At 46.1% G+C, this 20,000-nt stretch overlaps 1 protein-coding gene across 1 annotated transcript in view; it reads left to right on the top strand.

The window, feature by feature from the left end:
• The window catches only part of LOC311248455 (rap guanine nucleotide exchange factor 4-like), a gene marked incomplete at both ends in the record, with an annotated part of 251,337 nt that extends 231,348 nt beyond the window's left edge, over window positions 1-19,989 (top strand). Inside the window, 2 exons of the mRNA XM_084339331.1 lie at window positions 15,309-15,446; window positions 19,907-19,989. Of these exons, the coding sequence (XP_084195457.1) occupies window positions 15,309-15,446; window positions 19,907-19,989 (221 nt within the window). The remainder of the gene's footprint in view (window positions 1-15,308; window positions 15,447-19,906) is intronic.
• Window positions 19,990-20,000: the final 11 nt, after the last annotated feature.

Below are 20,000 nucleotides of genomic sequence, written 5' to 3'. Positions count from 1 at the left end.
GGAGTTAAACAAGAAGATACATACCTTTTTTGTCTCTGTGCGTGCATTTTAGCTTTGGGAATAGACGCTCCGTTAGCATAGCTTAGCTTCATCACTGGAAGTGAGGCAGGACAGTAGCCTTACAGTGCCTTACAGTGTATTGCAAGGTCTGACATTGACCAAACTTGATATGCATGACCTTGGTGGGCTCTAGGTCAACTCCTGAAAAGGGGGTCAATGTCAGACTTTGCAATCAAAAGTTAGGGGGCTAATAACCCTTGCCATAATTTCAGTGCGCCCCCTAACTTTTGATTGCAAGGTCTGACATTGACCCCCTTTTCAGGAGTTGACCTAGAGCCCACCAAGGTCATGCATATCAAATTTGGTCAATGTCAGACCTTGCAATCAAAAGTTAGGGGGCGCACTGAAATTATGGCAAGGGTTATTAGCCCCCTAACTTTTGATTGCAAAGTCTGACATTGACCCCCTTTTCAGGAGTTGACCTAGAGCCCACCAAGGTCATGCATATCAAGTTTGGTCAATGTCAGACCTTGCAATATCTTCTTGTCTAACTGCAGGGAAGATGTTAAATAAGCTAATTTCCCAAAATGTTGGAGTTCCCCTTTAAATACTATGCTAATTATAAGTGACAACACCTGGTGAGGCCAGTCCAAACATACAGAAACAATAAACCACAAACTAGACTAAATCAATACACAACAATAACAAAGGCAATATCACAAACCACAACCAAACAAGGGGAAGACCATTACACAAGAAAAGGAAAATGTCAGGACAACAAACATGAAGCAATCAAATCAACAATAACAAAGAAACACAAAATGGTGGCTTGTCTCATCTGGCCCATCTGATGGTGACCACTAGGAGGTAGAGACCAGGTAGGAGACCACTGTCAGGAGGTAGGAGACCAATGTTAGGAGGGAGGAAATGTTCACTGTTCCTTTCATAACCGGCCCAGCCAGGGCCGGCCCTAGGGACGTTACATGTGTGTGTCTATGTGACTGTGTGTGTCTATGTGAGTGTGTGTGTCTATGTGAGTGTGTGTATGTGACTGTGTGTGTTGCTGTGTGAGTGTGTGTATATGTGAGTGTGTGTCTATGTGACTGTGTGTGTTGCTGTGTGAGTGTGTGTATATGTGAGTGTGTGTCTATGTGAGTGTGTGTGTCTATGTGAGTGTGTGTCTATGTGACTGTGTGTGTGTGTGTCTATGTGAGTGTGTGTGTCTATGTGAGTGTGTGTCTATGTGACTGTGTGTGTTGCTGTGTGAGTGTGTGTGTCTATGCGAGTGTGTGTGTGTCTGTGTGTCTGTCAGCCATGAAACAAAAGCCAGCCTGTGTGACACAAATTAATTCATGACCTCTAACCTAGATGTCAGTCACGTCTTATTCCTAATGTGAGATGTATTCCCCTACTCCTCCTGGCAAACATTCAGTTCAGTTCAGTTCAGTTCAGTTCAATTCAGTTCAATTCAGTTCAGTTCAGTTCAATTCAATTCAATTCAATTCAATTCAGTTCAATTCAGTTCAGTTCAGTTCAGTTCAATTCAGTTCAGTTGAATTCAGTTAAATTCAATTCAGTTAAATTCAATTCAATTCAATTCAATTCAGCATGCCATTGTTCCAGATGGGAAACAGTTAGCAGTACAGATAAAAACACAATACACAAAAATACCACAGGTATACCATACAGTTGCCTTGCCTTGTGGTAGTGAACGGGTTAACCTTCTGTAGTGTGGTAGTGAGAGGGTTAACGTTAGGTTATAACTATAACCAAGTTCTGTTAACACTAGTGAACGCTCAGCGTCTCATGCATAATCTTGCTTCAGCGTATGCACACTGAATAAATTTCAAATGTACCTTTAAATGCCAGCATTCATCTGGCCACACCCCCATCCGCCTACCTACATAAGCCGGGATGGGCCACACACTCATCTCCTTCCCAACAAATTTCATCACAATGAAAAATCAAGGGCCTGCAGCAGCGTCTAGATGCTGAGCGTTCACTAGTGTTAACAGAACTTGGTTATAGTTATAACCTAACGTTCTGTGCCACACTAGCTCACGCTCAGCGTCTCATGCATAATAGGAGCTGAGCGGGAGCTAGAAGCTCGACAAATGTACCCTGCTGAGGCCCCCCACAACCATCAGACCAGGGAGGGCCGAGCCCCCCCGACCCACCCTAATGGAGGGCACCCCCCCTATTGGTGGCTTCACGGGAGGGCGACGGACCCGACCGTGCGAAGAGGCACTCAAGCAACTCAAGGCACAGGGTGAGCAGACCGTGGCTTGACCCCACGACTACACACACGCACAACCCGCATGCCACCCGGGAACGAACGGAGGAACAACCTCGTTACTGCCCCCAGAATCACGGGGTCAAGGGCAAACCCAACCCCGTGGCAAGGCCGTAGCAGCGGAGCGCGAAAGAAGACCCAGACCCACCAAAAGGACTGGACTCCCTGGAATGGGGGCCCGGAGAAGTCCATGATGCCAGCATCAAGACCCCACCAGGTGGGCACGTCGTGCCCCGCCCCCCACATCGCCAGCGTATTCGGACAAAGGCCCCTCAGCCGAGCGGGCCCCGTCCCCCCAATAGTACACCGCCTGGCACACTGACCATGCAACAGGCAGTCAGCATGGCCGTAAGCACACAAAAAAAGGTTAACCAACGGAAGCAGGCAGCGCACCGGGGAAAAACCAGGCAACAGGCTATTAACTATAGCCTGGAGACTGCGGACGAGACAGGCGCCAGAGGGGACAGCTGAACACAGCCGCCCCGGCGGAAGGAGCGTAAGCTGGCGGTGTTGCATGACCAAGCCTCCATTTAAAAACCCCCACCCAGAGGGGTCGAGGCAGAGAAGGCTGACACGATTGGCAGACGTCATGAACGTGCAGGGGCACCCTCAAACGGTGAACCCGGGAGTTGACACTGCTCCAACACACCAGGGAATCAACCACCTCGGTGTTACCCAATGCGGTGGTTGTTCCTATAACCCCTCAAGAAAAAACTCCAAAACACACCTGCGGGTATACACCGGCTATACCGCAGTACAAGTGTTTCAGTTTTCAAAAAAGGGTTAACCCAGGCCTACGGGTCGACGAAACATTACTTCGGACCGGGCCTGGCGGTACGGGAAGCACAGGGTCACCAGAGGAGGTCAAAAAACCACCCCCACAGGCCCCTCTTCGCCATGCGTGAGAGAGGAGCGAAAAAGAATGGAGAACCAGCCCCTAAGCACACCGTACTTGGTATTCCCAGGCGGTCTCCCAACCAAGTACTAACCAGGACCAACCTGTGTACAGTGGTGCAGTCGTAATATGGATAGAGCGCATCTTTGTGCGCGCGTACTGATCATCTAGTAACACGGCGTGTAACCGCGTGTGACCACGACTGCACCACTGCCTGTGTAGCGGCCGAGATCCAACGAGATCGAGCGTATACAGAATGGCATGGCTGTAAGCCATTACGACAGTGCTGAGTAAAAACGTACCCAACCAGGGTCTCCATAGCGCTTAACCCTGTGACACCCGGACCGACCTGGCATTTTTCCCCCTGAAAAAAGCCCAAGTCCCTCAGGGTACCAGAACAGCAGATCTGCATCCCCGGCAGACAACGGGTTCAACTGATCCGGTCCAGCATGACCAGAACCAGTCCCGTGCCCTAACCACGCCGACCTGCCTACTCCAGGAGAAGGGCAGATATGCGTGTCGATCTTAACATGAAAAGAAGGCGCCACCCAGACGTTCGGGCGAACCGCGCCCGGTGGCCCACCCCAAGGGCGTGAGACCCCTCTACATATTTTCAGATCCATTCCGTCATCATCCCCCAGACATGAACGAGAATCCGTCGAAAAAACCAACCCAGGTCGTGGGATTGGTCGTCGGAAGAGGAAAAACCCCCATCTCAGTTGCTTTATAAAAACGCAGTTTCAACCACAAGCAACCAAGGCGTGCCAGTCAGTCGCCTGTTTACAGCGAGCTAGCACTATACGTGCGTCGGGACACACCCCCATCAATGAACAGGCTATTTAGACCTGTCATTGAATCCCCAAGGCGCCCAGGGGAATGACAAGAGGGGTGTGACACTCCCTAACTCCAATACTTCTTGAATAGAAAAGAAGGAAGCATCAACAGTATGTATCCCAGTCTACACAGCCGGGGGTAAAAAATGTTCACATTTTTACATCCCACCACCCTCCCATAGGAAGGAGACGGGGATCCCCAGAGAGACTTCCCACGCGAGCTGTACAGATTGAAAAGAATATATTGCACCTTGAGCCATGTAAAAAATTGGTTTTAGGGCTCTCCGGGGAAGAGGCACTGAACCCATACACACTCAATAATCGAATTGAATCGAATACATATACAATAGAATAGGACCCTTCTAGAGGGTCCACTCACTTTGACAATCTGAGGAGGAAGGCTCTGTACTCTGATGGAGGCTCCCTCACATGGAAGAAGGAGTCCGAACTCACAGAAGGCCCGAATAGGCGCTTGGTGAGGAGTAACCCTGACCACCCCCCTGAAACAGATCCATCACATGGACCTGAACAGCACACGGAAGTCCTACCAACAGAGACGCGCACGGTGACGTACTCTATGGCGGGGGAATTCCTGCGGTGCACACGCCCAATATACCAGGCCGTGGGACCAGGAAACTCCCCCCCCCCCCCCCCCCCCCCCGTAACATGCCGAACCGCCACGTGACGGGAACCTTGAAGGACAGGGGGTGTACCCCTGACCGACAGAAACAAGGGGGAGAGGAAAGGTTACCAGTTCACCCCTTTACGACCCCACACCCATGATACGATGTAATGACAAAAAGAGAATATGACACAGTCATAGTCAGCTCTATGAAGCGGTTGACAGCTCCACACAGCGCATGAGCTAACCTGCTATCTGATTTTTACTAAGGAAAATACACAGAATAGAGAGGGCTCTAAGAGCCCCGGTCCAACATACACATGTGCTTCTGTGGCCAGTCCAACCCAGTTGTAGATCACATGACACACACAACCCATCATCACCTACAAAAAATGGCAAAAACACTCAACAGAGGAACGCCGTTTTTCACAATGAGAGAATACATCATTCTCGATTAGTATCGGCCACAGGCCTTGCTAAGCACACACGACAGCGACCAAACCATCTTTTCTTTTAGGAAAATAAAGTTTCTCCAGCAGTTTTAGCACAACCTCAGCAATCAAGCTAAGGGTTACATCGCATCCCTACCACACAAAAGACACAAATAGTGCACAACATGTCTGATAGGAGGATGAAAAAGTCCCCAGGGAACCGGGGGGAAACACAATCCTCTTATTTTACCCTCAATACGGCCAGTTTAAAACAGGAAAACCTGTTAATATGTGAAAAGAACATTCTTTTACTCACTTGTCACTAAGCATAGCTCATAGGTTAGTTACCTTAGTTGTGAGTACACAGTACATATAAACACACATGATGTTTCTCACACAACAAACAGATCATTTTCACATCTGTAACAAGCCGATTTGCACGGAGAAGCTAACTGCCAGTGACAAAGACAGTTCACACATAACTTGCGCCGTATCCTAAATGCATTGCAGCAACACACGTTTTGGGAAAACATAGTCATTCACAAAACATTTAGAAAAGTAAAACCAGAAGACGTGTTATAAGGTCTGGTCAAACCTGGTCCTACCCGGAACGTAGATCAGCGAAGTGCAGTCACAGACACCGTAGGAACACAGCCGCTCCTGTGTTGTTCGAACTGGGCAGCGTCGCCGCTCCAACCCGCACTACAGTCCTCTTTGTTGACGCAACCTCGCCGTCCTGGCTCAGGGCAGGGTCGACGAAACATCCCCTGTCAAGGATGACGTCGTAGTCAAGAGTGCAAAACATGTTAAAATCAAAGCACGTTCAACAGAATAGCATCAAGCTAACGGCCGCTCCAACCGTTCGGGCGCTACTGCCCCTGCTCGCGAGACGCCGAGCTAACGGCGCACGCGACCAGAAGCGAGCTCACGGCGGCGCGCGAGAAGCTAAAGCTACCCCGCGCCAGGCCATGGCCTATAGCAGCAAGCTAACGTTACCTAGTGATCACGACATGCTAGCACCGCAGCTAACAGCTGACTGGCTAACAGTAGGCCCAACCTGAGCAGGCCATGCAGCGATCCCAGCAGGCTAACGCAGCACTAACAGCTGACTGGCTAACCGTAAGCTAAGCAGCTATCACCTGAACATGTATACAATGACATAACACTCACCCAGACAGGCCGCCGTTCTGAACCTCTCCTCACTTTTTCAGAGAAAAGAGAAACAAGATGTCCACACTGCTTTACAACGGTGATTTTACCAACACCCGACGGAATCAGCACAATACCAAACTGGCCTGTGTAGCTGATTTGAACATGGATCTGCCGCTATCGCACATCCATGCACATATCCCCTCGTGAAGGAATACTCTCATTTGGATATGAAAGAAGGGGCTTAACACGGGACAGAGGGAAAACCACTCGTCCAGAAAACACAGGGATCACCAGTGTTAATGGTCGCGGCCCACTAGTTAACTAAAATGGCTTCAGACCAAGGTCTCCTGTCGTCTAGGAGACTGAACAAAGGACCCTAGCCTGGGCCCGGTTTTCATAACATTGTCAATTAGTCCCCATAGCACTAACAGACAAGTGGAGCCTGCCAGCAAAAACACTACTCACCCAACCTGGAACGCACCGCTTCTCACAACAGCGGCGCGCCACTACAGTCCCTGCACCGCCGGAGGGTTTCACTCCGTCCAGCCGCATCAAAGAAGACTGTAGCTGGGAGGTATGTAGCGGCGTGAACCCCCAATACGAAACCGGTGGAGTTTGTGGAATGATCACCATCTTCCAGACACTCCAGTACGAAGACAATATCGCCGTATTTTCTCATTTTAAAATAGTGAGAGAGAAAATAAAGATATGATGTCAACGTATTCTCCTTATTCTTCCTTTCCTTAGAGCAATACTTTCTCCACGTCAAGTGGGCATATAGCAACACGTTGCTTGTGATGAAATTTGCGAAGGAGATGAGTGTGTGGCCCATCCCGGCTTATGTAGGTAGGCGGATGGGGGTGTGGCCAGATGAATGCTGGCATTTAAAGGTACATTTGAAATTTGAGATTATGCATGAGACGCTGAGCGTGAGCTAGTGTGGCACAGAACCTTCTGTAGTGTGGTAGTGAAAGGTTAACCTTATGTAGTGTGGTAGTGAAAGGGTTAACCTTCTGTAGTGGTAGTGAAAGTTTATTCTGTAGTGTGGTAGTGAGAGGGTTAACCTTCTGTAGTGTGATAGTGAAAGGGTTAACCGTCTGTAGTGTGGTAGTGAAAGGTTAACCTTCTGTAGTGTGGTAGTGGAAAGGGTTAACCTTCTGTAGTGTGGTAGAGAAAGAGTTAACCTTCTGTAGTGTGGTAGTGAAAGGGTTAACCTTCTGTAGTGTGGTAGTGAAAGGTTAACCTTCTGTAGTGGGGTAGTGAAAGGGTTAACCTTATGTAGTGTGGTAGTAAACGGGTTAACCTGTAGTGTGGTAGTGAAAGGTTAACCTTCTTTTTTTTTTTTATATTTTTTTTTATTATTGCAGAACAAAACGTTATTAAAAGTCAGTACTCAACACACAATGCATAATGAAACTTTCAGTAAAGGTGGTTATAATATATGCAAGTACAGAAACAGGATAAAACAAAAATAGTCTATAATAACATTTTAGCCGTATACAGTGTATATCCAACGAAATTACAATTATATAAATGTTAGTATATAATATACCCCTAATACCTATTTTCTAAAACCCTACACACATATGCTCCAGCTCAAACCCCCCCCTCCCAGACCCCCTCTTGGATAGTACCTCCATTATCCCTCACTCCTAACCAGACACCACCATTATAAGCTAGCTTTTATTCTCTCCACCACTTCTAACCACATTGACATTTTGGATTAATTGATCCCAAGAATTCTTGCTGTAGATATTTCTTGATATATCACATCAAGATATGTAAGAAACCACACTTTTCGGCACATTTTTTCCGGTTGAAACCAACGTGATGCGATCAGTTTTTTAGCTACTGTGATACCCGATAAAACCAATCTTTTTAGTTGTGGATTCACTGCAAACTCAAAAACATCATTCAATAGTAATACCGCAGGGTGTACAGGTATATTCCAAAATACGAGTGTTGATAATTGTTGGGACACATCTTTCCAGAATGCCTTAACTGGTGGGCAGTCCCAATACATGTGCATAAATGTTCCTTCGTTCCCATTTGTACATTGGGAGCATTTTGAGTCTTGTATAAGCCCCATTTTGCACAGCCTTATAGGAGTCAAGTATGTCCTGTGAATATAGTTCAGATTGATTTGTTGATGATCCGGGTTCCTTGATGTAAGTCGGACATTTTCCCAGGCTCCTTGCCAATCAAAGTCATATTCCAGGTCTGGTATATCCCTCCTCCAGACAGTGTCTATTTGAAGGGTTTCATACGAGGACGTTAGTAATTGATAATAAAAACTTGATACAAAACCTCCCAATGTATCTCTTTCATAGAAAAATTTGTGGTATCTGTGGTGTTCAATTGGTACGAGTAATGGAACACCGTGAGATCTCATACAAAGTCGTAACTGTATGTAAAAAAGCCATGTGGACTCGGTGAGGTTAAACTTTATGCATATTTCGACATAACTACAGAGGCCCTTGTTATTAAAAATATCCCCTAATGAGTGTATGCCTTTCTCTTCCCATATAGGGAATCTTATAGGTCGTTTTCCCATTAGGAGTGCATTGTTATTGAATATGGGAGTGTGATTATGCCATTCTTGAGGGTTAGGATATTTCTTTTGTGTTTCCCGCCATGTTCTGATTGCATGGGTAATTATTGGGCCAAATTCTCGCTCACAATGCTTGATTGAAATTTTAGTGTGTGCTATGTCTTCCAGTCTCTGTGGGGCTACCATGTTTTCTTCTAATTCTCTCCAAGATACCAAAGCCTGGGGGTCAGACCATATCTTCACTGGTCTTAGAGTGAAGGCCTTAAAATATTGTAAAAAGTCTGGGACTGCCATGCCACCGTCTGCTTTATTTCTCTGTGCGGTGGATCTTTTTATGCGAGGTGGTTTGTTATTCCAAATAAATTTGTATGTGGAGGTTTGTAATCTTTTCCAGTAGCCCTCTGGAGGAGGTAACGGAAGCATTGAGCTGAAGAAATTGATTCTTGGTAATACATCCATCTTAACTATTGATACCCTTGCCTGTACTGAGTTTTTAAGTTTTGCCCACCTGTCCAGGTCGTCTTTGATTTTGTTCTGTATTTTTGTGTAATTGTGCTTCACCGTTTGTCTTATGGTGGGAAATATTTCCACACCCAAGCATCTGAAATGTTTGACCATGGGTATCGCACCTGGGAGGGTTGTGTCTTTTTTTGCACTGGTGTTAAGAGGAAGAAACGCCGACTTAGGCCAATTTATTTTAAAACCCGATAAATCACCAAAGTTTTCTATCAACTTGAGTATATGCGGCAATGTGTTGTTGGGGTTTTGCATGAACAATATTACGTCGTCCGCATATAAACTAATTTTAAGATGTGTGCCCTTGATTACTATTGGTTCTATGTGTTGGGATTGTCTTATAAATTGTGCTAAAGGTTCTAATGCTAGATCGAATAGTCCGGGACTAAGAGGGCAACCCTGTCTGGCTGAGCGTGATACCGGAAAGATATCGGAGATGAATGTGCCTGTTGTAATCCTGGCCGATGGGTCCTTGTATAGTACTTTAATCATATCAATGAATCCTTTTCCTAACCCCATCCTTTCTAATACTGCCCATAGAAACGACCATTCTAACCTGTCAAATGCTTTCATAGCATCCAGGGATAGTATCGCCTTAGGTGTGGTGTCCTCTTTGTCAGCATCTAGTACGTGCAGTATTCGCCTTATGTTATCATTGATCAGGCGACCTTTTATGAAGCCTGTTTGGTCCGGATGAACTAAAGACGTCATATGCTTTTGCAATCTGATGGCTAATATCTTAGAGTACAGTTTGACATCGGTTCCGAGGAGGCTTACAGGACGGTAACTACCGCACTCAGTGGGGTCTTTGTCTTTTTTGTGAAGAACTGAAATAAGTGCGGTATTTTGGTGTTTATGGAAGCTTCCCTCTTTGACTGAGTATATGATCATATTTAGTAATAAGGGTCCAAATATGTCCCAGCAAGAAATGTACATTTCTGATGGGATACCGTCAATTCCCGGAGCCTTGCCGTTTTTCATTCCGGATATGGCCTCCTTGAGTTCTTCTAATGTGATCGGTACTTCTAACTGTTTAGCGTCTTCCTCCGTAATTTTAGGGAGAGTAATTTGATTAAGATATGTGTCTAATTTGTCTTGATCAAAGGACGTTTCTGAATTATATAAATCGGAGTAGAATTCTTTGAATGTATCGTTTATTATTTTGGGTTCTGTTACTAGAGTTTGTTGTTTCCTAATGGCAGTTATATCTGCAAATTTTGCATTAATTCTTAGTCGCATGGCTAATAGGTGACTAGGTTTAGAGCCTTGGAAGTACTGCTGTTGTCTTGTGCTGCGTATTTGCAATTCAGATTTTTGTCTGTATATTGCTTTGATCTCTGTCTTTAGAATGTTTACTTGGTTTTCTAGTCTAGTAGAGTTGTTGTATTTTAAAGAATTAAAAAGCGTTGAGTAAAGCGTTTCCATTTCAGATAGTTTTGTGTTTTGATTTTTGCGCAATATGGAGGAAAATCTATCCGAGAAATCCTTAATCATAGTCTTTACCGACATCCATAATATTCTGGGATCTTGCACCGAGTTAGCATTATCCCGTATGAATATTGTGAGAGCTTCTTTAATTTGTGTAATGAATTCATTGTTGTTAAGCAGCATAGAATTAAAACGCCATCTTGGGGCCCGGGAAGATAGTGTACCAAATGTTGCTTTCAGGATTAAGTAGCAGTGATCTGATAGCGCATTGGGTGTCATTTCCACTTCATATTTATCAAATATTCTCGGGGATGCAAAGACGTAATCAATTCTGGATAGTGTGTTGTGTCTCGACGAACGACAGGAGTACTTGCGGGTCATGGGGTTAAGTGAACGCCATAAATCAGTTACCCCTGTTGATTTCGACCAATCTTTTAATGCTTTAGATGAATTTTTTTGTTCGCTGGAAAAGGTAAGGTAAGTTTTGTCCATCCTTGGGTTCCAAATGGCATTAAAATCCGCACCTATTATATATGAGTATTCGGGATGGTTTAACATTTCTCCGGTTAGTGAAGTGAAGAAACCCACTTCGTACAAATTTGGGGCATATACCGCTGCTAATGCAATTTTCCTGTTATTGTGTATAATCCTAGCTGTAGTTATGCGCCCCTCAGTATCCGACCATACCCCTTTCAATTCGATATTTAATTTGCGTCTGACGACTATGGCTCCCCCTCTAGTTCTCGTAACAAAAGAAGAGTGACTAATATTATGGTATATGTTATCCGCTAACGTATTTATGTCTTCCTCTAAAATGTGCGTTTCGCTTAATAGAGCCACGTCCACATGTTCTTTTTTCATCAGTGTGAGCACGCTTTTGCGTTTGTGTTGTTTGTTTATCCCGCCGGCCTGTACGTTAATGCCAAGCAAGCAGTGCAAAAATGCTTCCGCATTCGTCACCGCACGCTAGTGCGGTAAAGCGCCCTTCTTTTCAGACAAATGCTACCGTGCGTGCACCGGCGGCGGCGTGCTCGCTCAGGTGCGTGCGTGCGCCGGCGTGCTCGCGCGAGGTGCCCGCGCATGCGACACGAGCGGAGCTCAATATATATAAGTCACCGCCCCTTATTCAGTATCTAGCAAATAGCTCAATTGGCAAGGACACATGGCTGTGGATCCTATGGCTTGTTTGCTGGCGAGTTCGAATCCCATCGAAAATATTTTTTAACGTGATTTTTTTTTAACGTGTATTCTTTCGCCGATTAAGGTTAGGCATTGTTTCGGAGTTGGTTAAGGTTAGAACGGTTAAGTTTAGGCGCTGTTAAGGAGCTGGTTAAGGTTAGAGTTTGTCAAAGAGAATGGCAATATAATTTCTATGGTTAAGGTTAAGGTTAGGCATTGTTTCGGAGTTGGTTAAGGTTAGAACGGTTAAGTTTAGGCGTTGTTAAGGAGCTGGTTAAGGTTAGAGTTTGTCAAAGAGAATGGCAATAGACAGCCTATTTCCGCGCGACCTGGGCGCTGGGCGGCGGAAAATGAAAGGCGCATTACTGCATGCCACTACGGTAAATTTTTGCACTGCTTGCTTGGCATAAAGCTACACGCATCCCGCCGGTGTTCCATACCATTATATTCAAACTAGCCATAATCTATGCATGTTTTTGTGTAGTTTTTGGTAATGTTTCTGGAGTGTGAAGCTACAATAGATGTACATCCAATTAATGAGGTCCCGTTGAGAGCTGAGCTTAAAAACATATATATATACAAATAAAAATCCCCTAATTTCCCCTCACCCAGAAAGTCGTACAGGCCTGTGTTCCAAGAACACATCCTCCGCGATTGACTTTCTCCCCTAGTCCACCGGATTGCCCAAACTGAGCATTGTAATCTTAATCTACCTATGCTAATTGCCATAGGATCTAACATTTCCATTCTATTGCAATAGAATGTCGCTTTTGGTCTTGCCCCTTCCCTTACTGTAATGAAGTGTTGTGATAAATGACAGAAAAAATAAAATAAACAATAAAAAAAAGAGAATAAACTTTTATCGACATATTCATTTGAACCCTCTACTAACGTGTGGAAAAACGGAAAAAAGGAAAAGATTGTAGAGCAATATTGACACCTTAATGTGAAGAACATTGGAAAAGAACAATGTAAGTTAAAATATATTTTTAAAAAATATAGAGTAATGAGAAGAAAAAATTAAATAAAATAAAAATCAATGGAAAGATATAGATAAGGAGTGAGAGATAGAATAATTATCAACGTGGAGAAGCCACTAGTCTCGAATTAACAGATTAGATATGATAGAAAAGCAGCGCCTTTTAGAGCTTCAATGTGCCCTCAATGGAGTGATTACTTAAATTGTTAGAATAACCTTGTAGTGTTCATACGTTTAAGTGTGGTTAATTTTTAAACTATTATTAAAGATTGATAGAACTTCATTTAATTTATTATCTGCTATGTGTATACACACCGGATGTTTATTGTTAGAGTTGTAGGCTTCGTTGTCATGGTGCCTTATATTCTAGAAGGTTGTAGAGTATACTATTGCCTAGACTATTTTATGTTCCAGAATGATCTAAGAGACTCAGGGCATTTGAGCGATAAACCCAGAATATTCCAGATAGATCTTTTTGCAATGATATGTATTTGTCTCCTCAGAGACCAGAGTCTGAAATTATAATGTATTATGAATCGTATTATACACAATACACATTGTTATAGACGGCTTGCATATCGTCTGCTACCTTGATGAACACAATAAAGTCATTCTAACACTGGTATACAATGAGAAAGAGGCTTATATGTTTCCGACATTTTCGCCCTGCCTTGGGTTATTTGCTCCAATTCGATTCAGAAAATCCTCAGCTTCCATAGGTGTGTGTATATCTGACCTGCGACCGTCACTGCCCAAGAATGATAACAGCGCTGGGTATGATAGCCTTGGCTTGTAACCGGCTTTGAACAGCTTTTGCATCACATCTTTGTATGGTAGACGTCGGTTGATGGCATCTTTGCTCAAATCTTCGTAGATAAATATTGGTTTACCATCATACTTCAGATTCCCACGTTGGTTGCGAGCATATTTGATGATGTCATCCCTTGTTGTAGTCTTCCACAGGGTGACAATGATGACTCTTGGCCCGTTGATTCTTTGCCCCCGAGAACCGATTCTGTAAACTTGATCCACTTCTGGCACTTTGTTTGGGTCGATGTTATTCAAAATCGTTGATAACACTGTTGGAAAGTTGGGATCTTCGCAGTTTACTGCTTCTTCAAGCCCTACAATGCGGATGTTATTCCGCCTGTGGTAGCGTTGGGTTTCTAGTAGCCTCTCCGCCGCTTCGTTTTTAAGCCCTTGTATTTCCCTCCGATATTCTTCTTTCACTCTTTCCATCTCTTGTCCCATCTCTGTCATGCCACCTTCGTTCGCCTTGACTGCTTTTGTGATTTCTGTCACCGTATTCTCCACTGTCGTGATTCGCATGGACTGTAAAGCGACCGCTCTCATAACCTCTTCGAATTTAGTATCGATGTGTTCAACGTGTGCTTTGAAAGCGACCATCTGTTCTTTTATCAGGATAGTCAGAGAGTTGAAGTCGGGTTGTGTAATTGAACTGCTTGTGTCAGTTGATGTTGTTGGAGCAGTGAGGGATCCGATGGATGATTTTGCTATTATCTTCTCAAAATCGCCTGCTTTTTCCTTCACGGTATTTTTTTCTGATGTTCCTGTTATGTTGTCATCTGTTGTCTCCCTCTCGGGGACAATTGTCTTTGGTCCCTGTGTATTCTCCTCTATATTCCCCGCGCCGGGGCTCACCAACGGATCTGCCACAGCGTCGCCTGTCATTGTCTTTGACCGAGTTTCAATCTGCGCCGTTAGCTTTGCCGTTTCTTGTTTCTTTCCCGTCTTTTCCTTATCCCTAACCATGTTGTCTTTTGATATAGTTAGTAGAAGGTCTTATCAATACATACGATGTGGTCTAGTCTCTTTTGGTACTGTCCAAATAAGGTTTTTAAACGAAATTAACGATAACGGGAGCGGAGCTGTAACCAATTGCGTGCGCTACATATTGCAGCTAAACCGGAAGCCGGTTAACCTTCTGTAGTGGGGTAGTGAAAGGGTTAACCTTCTGTAGTGTGGTAGTGAACGGGTTAACCTTCTGTAGTGGGGTAGTGAAAGGGTTAACCTTATGTACTGTAGTGTGGTAGTAAATGGGTTAACCTTCTGTAGTGTGGTAGTGAAAGGTTAACCTTCTGTAGTGGGGTAGTGAAAGGGTTAACCTTATGTAGTGTGGTAGTGAACGGGTTAACCTTCTGTAGTGTGGTAGTGAATGGGTGGTAGTGAAAGGGTTAACCTTCTGTAGTGTGGCAGTGAAAGGGTTAAGGACAGCCCGTCCCTATAGTTCTCTCGGTACACACGGTACAACCATACAGCGCCGTGCCACTTCCTGTTCTGCCACTTCCCTGTTCTGCCACTTCCTGTTCTGCCACTTTCCTGTTATGCCACTTCCCTGTGCTGCCACTTTCCTGTCCTGCCACTTCCTGTTCCCACCTCCTTGACCGCGGCCCACCTACCATGCGCAGGCCTCGCAGGGCTCCGAGCAGGAGCAGCTGGACTACACGCTCAACAACAAGCGCAGGGTGGTCCGCCTGGTGCTCCACTGGGCCTCCGTGCACAGGGACCACCTCCAGGAGGAGGCCACGTCCCTGGCCTTCCTGCAGGTCTGTCTGTCTCCACCCCTCTGGCCTTCCTGCAGGTCTGTCTGTCTCCACCCCCCTGGCCTTCCTGCAGGTCTGTCTGTCTCCACCCCTCTGGCCTTCCTGCAGGTCTGTCTGTCTCCACCCCTCTGGCCTTCCTGCAGGTCTGTCTGTCTCCACCCCTCTGGCCTTCCTGCAGGTCTGTCTGTCTCCACCCCTCTGGCCTTCCTGCAGGTCTGTCTGTCTCCACCCCTCTGGCCTTCCTGCAGGTCTGTCTGTCTCCACCCCTCTGGCCTTCCTGCAGGTCTGTCTGTCTCCACCCCTCTGGCCTTCCTGCAGGTCTGTCTGTCCCCACCCCTCTGGCCTTCCTGCAGGTCTGTCTGTCTCCACCCCTCTGGCCTTCTTGCAGGTCTGTCTGTCTCCACCCCCCCTCTGGCCTTCCTGCAGGTCTGTCTCCTGTCTCCACCCCTCTGGCCTTCCTGCAGGTCTGTTTGTCTCCACCCCTCTGGCCTTCTTGCAGGTCTGTCTGTCTCCACCCCCCCTCTGGCCTTCCTGCAGGTCTGTCTCCTGTCTCCACCCCTCTGGCCTTCCTGCAGGTCTGTCTGTCCCCACCCCTCTGGCCTTCCTGCAGGTCTGTCTCCACGTCCCTGGCCTTCCTGCAGGTCTGTCTGTCTCCACCCCTCTGGCCTTCCTGCAGGTCTGTCTGTCCCCACCCCTCTGGCCTTCCTGCAGGTCTGTCTGTCCCCACCCTTCTGGCCTTCCTGCAGGTCTGTCTGTCTCCACCCCCCTGGCCTTCCTGCAGGTCTGTCTGTCTCCACCCCTCTGGCCTTCCTGCAGGTCTGTCTGTCTCCACCCCTCTGGCCTTCCTGCAGGTCTGTCTGTCTCCACGTCCCTGGCCTTCCTGCAGGTCTGTCTGTCTCCACCCCTCTGGCCTTCCTGCAGGTCTGTCTGTCCCCACCCCTCTGGCCTTCCTGCAGGTCTGTCTGTCCCCACCCTTCTGGCCTTCCTGCAGGTCTGTCTGTCTCCACCCCCCTGGCCTTCCTGCAGGTCTGTCTGTCTCCACCCCTCTGGCCTTCCTGCAGGTCTGTCTGTCTCCACCCCTCTGGCCTTCCTGCAGGTCTGTCTGTCTCCACCCCTCTGGCCTTCCTGCAGGTCTGTCTGTCTCCACCCCTCTGGCCTTCCTGCAGGTCTGTCTGTCTCCACCCCTCTGGCCTTCCTGCAGGTCTGTCTGTCTCCACCCCTCTGGCCTTCCTGCAGGTCTGTCTGTCTCCACCCCTCTGGCCTTCCTGCAGGTCTGTCTGTCTCCACCCCTCTGGCCTTCCTGCAGGTCTGTCTGTCTCCACCCCTCTGGCCTTCTTGCATGTCTGTCTGTCTCCACCCCCCCTCTGGCCTTCCTGCAGGTCTGTCTCCTGTCTCCACCCCTCTGGCCTTCCTGCAGGTCTGTCTGTCTCCACCCCCCCTCTGGCCTTCCTGCAGGTCTGTCTGTCTCCACGTCCCTGGCCTTCCTGCAGGTCTGTCTGTCTCCACCCCTCTGGCCTTCCTGCAGGTCTGTCTGTCTCCACGTCCCTGGCCTTCCTGCAGGTCTGTCTGTCTCCCGTCCCTGGCCTTCCTGCAGGTCTGTCTGTCTCCACGTCCCTGGCCTTCCTGCAGGTCTGTCTGTCTCCACCCCTCTGGCCTTCCTGCAGGTCTGTCTGTCTCCATGTCCCTGGCCTTCCTATTCCTATTATCGGCCGATATTGGCATTAAATGTAATATCGGAAATTATCGGTTCAAATTATTATTATTATTATTATTTTTTTTTTTTTTACATTTAACCTTTGTTTACCTAGGCAAGCAAGTAAGAACACATTTTTAATTAAATGTATTGTCAAAGGTATGCATAATGTTGTGTTAATTCCACAACAAGAGATATGTAATGTTAATTACCTGAAATGATTCCGTTTTTTGGGGGGGTTGGGGGGGGGGGGGGACCCTGCATATATCGGTATCGGTTGATATCGGTATCGGAAATTAAGAGTTGGACAATATCGGTATATCGGATATCGGTAAAAGAAAAAGAGCCAATATCGAACATCCCTATAGTCTCCACCTCTCTGGTCTTTCTCCAGGGACAGCCTCAGCCAGGGCAGTAGCTCACATGTCCAACCGTATTGATTTCTCAATTATCAGTGTAAAGTGGTTCCACATAGACTTATTTGTGGCGACCAGACACCTTCTTCTAGATCTAGACAGGCCCACCACAAATACAGTATATTCCCCATTCGGAGACACTATTAGCAGGGCTTCCTGCGTTGCACACACACGCATGCACACACACACACACACGCACACGCACGCACACGCACACGCACATACACATGCACATTTACATTTAGTAGTTTAGCCGACGCTTTTATCCAAAGCAGTCAGCAGGAAGGGTACAGCTCTGGCAGCTGAGGGTCAATAAGATTGTTTGTGAAACAGTGTTGAACTTGAGTGCTACAGTATTGAGTGCATAGTAGTATAGACATATTAGCATAGTAGGTAGTAGTATAGACATATTAGCATAGTAGGTAGTAATATAGACATATTAGCATAGTAGGTAGTAATATAGACATTAGCATAGTAGGTGGTAGTAATATAGACATAGTAGCATAGTATTATAGGCAAGGTACATTAATAATAATAATAATAATAATAATAATAATAATAATAATAATAATAATAATAATAATAATAATAATAATAATAATAATAATAATAATAATAATAATAATAATAATAATAATAATAATAATAATAATAATAATAATAATAATAATAATAATAATAATAATAATAATAATAATAATAATAATAATAATAATAATAATAATAATAATAATAATAATAATAATAATAATAATAATAATAATACATTTTATTTGGTGGTGCCTTTCATGACACCCAAGATCACCTTAGGCTACGTTTAGATGAGCGTTTTGTGAACAGAAACCGCAAAAGTCATCTTGCGGTTTCACTTTTAATTTTACGTTTAGACGAGCGTTTTGGGGTGGAATTCTCCGTGCAGACGACGCTGTAACGACGGAGCCCCGCTGTCACACGATTGGCGCATATGTCACATGACGTGCTGTGAAGACCCGCCCTACTCTGCCTCTGATTCGCAGACTGTGGATGGGGAATGTGATTGGACCAAAGCAGAGTCACTCGCAGACAGTGGGTCCACTCACGCCGCGGGACAGATTATTGTGTATTTAACCCTTTCACTGCCACACGACAGCCGGTTGTGTGATAGTAAAGGGTTAACCTTCTGTCGTGTGGCAGTGAAAGGGTTAAAAGTACTGCCAATGTAGCCTTCAGGTGATCTCCGTTGAATATACTTGCTTTGTTTACGTCTCGGCTACTGGCGCATACCTGCTACCTGTGACGTAAGCAGTACGCGCGACCAGAGCCGTGACAACCCTTTCGTCATCGTTTTAACAGATTTATACGGTTTACAGTTTAGACGAGAGCGCAAAGCTTTTGCGTTTCTAGGAATTCCACCCTGGAAGGTAGTCTCACTTTTTTGCGGTTTCACCCCGTAAAAACGCCGTTTCCGTATAAACGAAAGGCACATCCGAAAAAATATTTTTGCGGATTCACCTGCTAGCGTTTCCGTCTAAACGGGGCCTTAGAGATCATAGAAAAAAGAAACACAGCAAGGCAGTTAAAAGTCAAGGTTAAAAATAAAACAGGAAGTATAAAAACAGTGATGTTAAAATAACAAAACAAACAAACAGCAGGGGGTATAGGACAGTGACGGAGGTTATAATGAATATGCGTGTTTGAACAGATGGGTTTTTCAGTTGTGATTTGAATGATGATAGTGAGTCAGACTGTCGGATATGTGCGGCTAGGTGGTGCAGTGGGCAAGGCGCTCGCCACCAACGCAGGAGATGCTGGGTTCGAGCCCAGCTCTTGGCGTTGCTACCAGCTTGGCTGGTCATTCATACTAATACAATTGGCAGTGTTAGGGGGTGGGAAGCTGGCGGGTGGGGATCGGACGTTGTGGACAGCGACTCCTACAGGTCGGTTGGTGCGCCTGCGCAGTAGAATCAGGAAGCGACGAGGGCGGCGTGTCCCTCCCATGCGTTACTCCTCGCCGCTGAGAGATCGCGCTGTGCAGGTGAAAAGATGCGACGGCTGCCTCCTCGTGTACCGGAGGGGACACGTGATGCAAGGCTTGGTCCACATTGCAGCCGGCTTGTGGGAGGCGTGGCCTAACAGCGTTCGAGACAGGGGAGGGTAGAATTGGACGATACGAAATTGGGATGGGAGAAAAAATAGAAAAAATGGGGAGAAAAAGTAGATCAAAAAAGACTGTCGTATATGTGGGGGCAGGGAGTTCCAGATTACTTAGTAGCAGAGTGCATACTAGTAAAAGAAACACACACACACATGCACACACATTATGCATTATGAAGGTTTTCCTCTGAGCTCTAACTCTTGTGTTTTGTTTCCCCCAGGAGTTCCTCTTGGCCGTGTCCCACGACGCCAGGGGGATCGTGGCCCTCAAGGACCAGCTGCCTGAGCTGGAGAAGATCGTTAAGCAAACGTACG

Source organism: Notolepis coatsorum (genome assembly GCF_963971535.1).
Source record: "Notolepis coatsorum genome assembly, contig: SCAFFOLD_184, whole genome shotgun sequence".
In the NCBI taxonomy this organism is placed as follows: Eukaryota; Metazoa; Chordata; class Actinopteri; order Aulopiformes; family Paralepididae; genus Notolepis; species Notolepis coatsorum.
Note: the sequence above shows the minus strand (reverse complement) of the source record. Positions and strands in the feature narration are given on the sequence as shown.